This window comes from Cyanidioschyzon merolae, chromosome 6, assembly GCF_000091205.1.
Source record: "Cyanidioschyzon merolae strain 10D DNA, chromosome 6, complete genome".
In the NCBI taxonomy this organism is placed as follows: Eukaryota; Rhodophyta; class Bangiophyceae; order Cyanidiales; family Cyanidiaceae; genus Cyanidioschyzon; species Cyanidioschyzon merolae.
Genome location: NC_010132.1, coordinates 2,660 through 6,572, shown reverse-complemented (window position 1 = coordinate 6,572; position 3,913 = coordinate 2,660). Strand labels below are relative to the sequence as shown.

Sequence of the window (3,913 nt, the reverse complement as noted above, 5' to 3'; positions counted from 1 at the left end):
CGAACTCGACGTATATTCCGTGCGGCCCGGAGCGCTGCAACGCCGAGATGGAGAACTGCACGTCAAACCCGTTCAGCAACAGCAATACCGTGCAACAGCAGCAGCAGCAGCAGCAGCGACAGGTGCCGTTGCCGTCATTCTGTGTATGCAAGGACCCTACAGTTCAGTCCGGGACCTACCTGATGCCTTCGGACAACCTTGTGAACAAGGTGCGTTGCTGCCGCTCTGGCGAGGAGTGCATCAACAGGCAGTGTGTGGTGTTTAGTGCTACACGGTCTCCGAGTGCCGTTATTGCGACTGCAACTGCGTCTCCAAGTGCGTCGGTATCGGTGTCGACCTTGACGCATGCCTCAGCAAGTGCTTCAGTATGAACCACTGCGTTGACGCCAGCTATCTGGACGGCCCCGCGCGCGAACACAGAACTAAAATATGTTTCAGTTATTGGTATATTGATTCCATGAGGAACGTGGTTGTACAATATAGTTCGCACGTGCATGCACGCAACCTTCCAGTCCGGGTTGGGGGCCCACAATCCAATGTTGAGGGTATCTGGACACCAAACTTAGCCCTAGACTGGACATCGACAAATATGCAGATGGCCTGCAGAAAGAGGGAGTTTTTCGTACTAGGGCACATCAGGCCGGGTCCGAATGTGCGACGGGCACGCCATTAGCCTTTTTGGATGTTTGGACTCTGCATGGGTATCTGAAATACGACTGCGGCGTAGACGACTATCTTGTGCTGCCATTACGAGAGCGCCATCATGAAACTCGGTAGCAGACGCTGCAAAATATCTTTGTCCATTTATGATAGAAATGTCCTGTTGCGGGAGCGCCGTGCGCAGATCTGCGTCACTCAGACGGCGGTGCTTGACGCGCTCCCGTGCTGCTTACCTCAGAATACTTCGTGGAGGCTCGTAGTGGTACGGACGGAGACAGCAGTGACAACAGTACCAGCAGCTGGAGGCTCTCCTATCCCTGTAGATTCTAAGCAACTCGTTTCTCTGGGAGGCGTTTACTTTTGACTGGTGCAGAACCCCTTTCGTATCCTATATGCGAAAAAGGTATTTTTCTATTGTGAGACTCCTGGTTATAGTATTGGTTGTGTCGGGCACACACACAGTTCGTGGAGTTTTGTCCTCCGAAGATACTTTTTTATGGACCTGGATCGGTGGCAGTAACTCTACCGGCAGTTCAGGTAGCTACGGTGTTCAGGGTGTGCGGAACACCAGCAACGTGCCTCCGGCGCGGTACGGTGCGGTCTTCTGGACCGGCGCTGACGGGGTGCTCTGGTTGTTTGGTGGTGGCAGCGACTTGAGAGACGTCTTCGGTGATCTCTGGAACTACAATCTGAGCACGTTCTCTTGGACCTGGGTTGGAGGCTCTGCATCCCTCAACTCTGGAGGGGTATACGGCTCCCTCGGAGTTCCCAACAAGAGCAACTATCCGCCTTCGAGGACGGAATCCGCTGCTTGGAGTGACAGCAACGGAAACCTTTGGTTATATGGAGGCTGGAATTTGAACTCGGGCTATAGTGATATGTGGATGTATAATGTATCGTCGGGCGAGTGGACCTGGGTGCAGGGATCCAGCAAGACCAATGTTCCCCCGACATATGGTCCTCTTGGGAAGTCGTCTTCAAGCAACACGCCTGGCGCTCGTTTCCAACCCGCGACCTGGGTTGGATTGGATGGCCAGTTTTATCTCTTTGGTGGATTTTATCCTAGTGGTCCTTTTTACGGTGACTTGTGGCAGTACAGCACAGTGACCAACGAATGGAGCTGGATAGGTGGCACTCAACAGCAGAATCCCTCTGGAAGCTATGGTACGTTTCGCCAGGCATCGCCGAGCAATTATCCCGCTGGACGTCTCGGAGCCACATGGTGGCGAGACCTTGATGGGAACTTTTGGCTCTTTGGCGGTGATGGACAGATTGACGGAAATGGCGGCTTTCTCAATGATTTATGGCTGTACAACATCAGCTCCAAAGAATGGACTTGGATGTCTGGAAATCACAGTGTTGGTTTGGATGGGGCAGTATACGGCGAGAAAGGAGTGCCGTCATCGAGCAACACTCCGGGGTACAGAGCTGGCTCTTCTGGATTTGCAGACTCGACGAACACCCTGTATCTCTTCGGCGGTAGTTCACCCGGTTTCTGCAACGACCTGTGGACGTTCAATATAACGAGTCTTGAATGGACTTGGGTAGACGGTGACAATACAACGGATGGAGCATATAGTTACGGCGAGCTTAACAAGACAAGCAATACAACGCTTCCACCTCCGCGATACGGTGCAGTTCTTTGGGATACCGATCAAAACGACCCGGTTCTATTCGGAGGTCAAGGCAGCTCCGGTAGCTATAACGATCTCTTCACATTATACATCGCAACACCGACGCCTATGCCGACACCAACACCGACTCCGACGGCATCACCGACGCCCTCCGTTACTGCAGAACCGTCGGCAACGACAAATGTGACGCAGACCGCTGTAGGCGAAGGCTCTGCGGTCTGCTTCCCCGCGGATGCCTCGGTGCTCATCGATGGTCTGGGCAACCATCTGCAGATAAGCGAGCTTCGATCAGGTATGGCCGTAATGGGCGTCAATGGGCGCGGGCAACTGGTCGAAGATAGTGTACTAGGATGGTTGCATAACGAGGCCGGCGCTACTGCAGAGATTCTTGCGATCAAGACGCGTTCCGGAAAGCAGCTGCGTCTGACGAGACAGCATCTGGTATATCGAATGATCGAACACTCTAGAGACTTTTACGGTATGACGACCGCTTTCTCGTGTATTTCACAGAAGCAGCAGCAGCAGAAGCACATACGTCGGAGCCTTGAGTTGGGTACCACCGCCGTTGTGGCAGTTTTCGCGGAAGATATCCGCGTTGGCGACGCTCTGCTGGACGTTGCTGCGCACCTGCCGGACCCCGTAGTGGCAATCGAGACTTTAGTTACGCACAATGGTCTCTATGCGCCGTTGACTCGCTCAGGGCGCCTTGCGGTCGACGGTGTTCTCGTGAGCTGCTACGGGACGTACGCATCGCATGCCGTGGCCCATGCAGTGTTGTGGCCTGCGCGGGTCGATGCTCTGCGCAAGGTATGGACATCAGGGCTCGGCACAGGGGGTATTGTGGGTATCATGCCGTATGCAGAAAGGCTCTATCACATTTGGACGAGTGCAGCACGTGTTTTAACGAAGGCTCGCGTAAGTGTTATATCTGCTGCCTGCTGATCTGGCAATCTGCTCTGCAGGACAGGGGCGAACAGTACCGATGGTACCACTCTGGGTGCCGCTTTTTCTGCCATAGGATAATGTTTAAGCAATGATAGTAAAACGCGCCCTATCGCGAAAAAGCATCCCGCAGTATATTGTCAGGCATTTTGATAAGGCACACAACCATAGCAACTTATACGAACGAGCAAAGTTGCATACAAGTATTGGTGTGTGCAATCGTGGAAAGCCGCGGAATACAGTTCTATGTACAATGAATTACGGTAGCGCCAATACTTCCGGAGAGCAAAAGCAGCAGCTGTCAGTTACATGAGACAGAATGAGCCAAGCATTGCATGCATCTATGCTTCGAAATAGTATAGTGGCTGGGGAGTTGTTGAGCGCTCCGCTCGAACAAACATTCAGATATGAATATCGGCCGTTAGCACTGGGGCGTAGTTCTTGGAACGGTGCAGTTCGAGCGCTAAGGATTCCACAGTTGGGAAGATACAAGAAAAACATACGGGATTTATTTCAAGAAAGGAGAGCTGTATTGAATGCAATACGATCAAGAGTGGCGAATGGCTGCAGAGAAATAGAATCGGTTATAGTGGTACAAACCTAGCGCTCCTGCATTGGAAAGCATGAAAACGGAAAGGTATAAGGCCAAAGAGTAAACTTCTCACGGTTATTCTGTT

At 52.4% G+C, this 3,913-nt stretch overlaps 1 protein-coding gene across 1 annotated transcript, besides 2 other annotated features; it reads left to right on the top strand.

The window, feature by feature from the left end:
- Positions 1-369: part of a sequence feature (possible transcribed region) that runs on past the window's edge.
- Positions 1-371: part of a sequence feature (pseudo-gene of trefoil factor) that runs on past the window's edge.
- Positions 372-1,052: 681 nt separating this feature from the next.
- Positions 1,053-3,236, top strand: CYME_CMF001C (similar to hedgehog protein; the record flags this gene model as incomplete). The annotated part of the gene is made up of 1 exon (XM_005535633.1): positions 1,053-3,236. One exon carries the CDS (start codon positions 1,053-1,055, stop codon positions 3,234-3,236), a length of 2,184 nt encoding a protein of 727 aa, XP_005535690.1.
- Between the last annotated feature and the right edge of the window lie 677 nt (positions 3,237-3,913).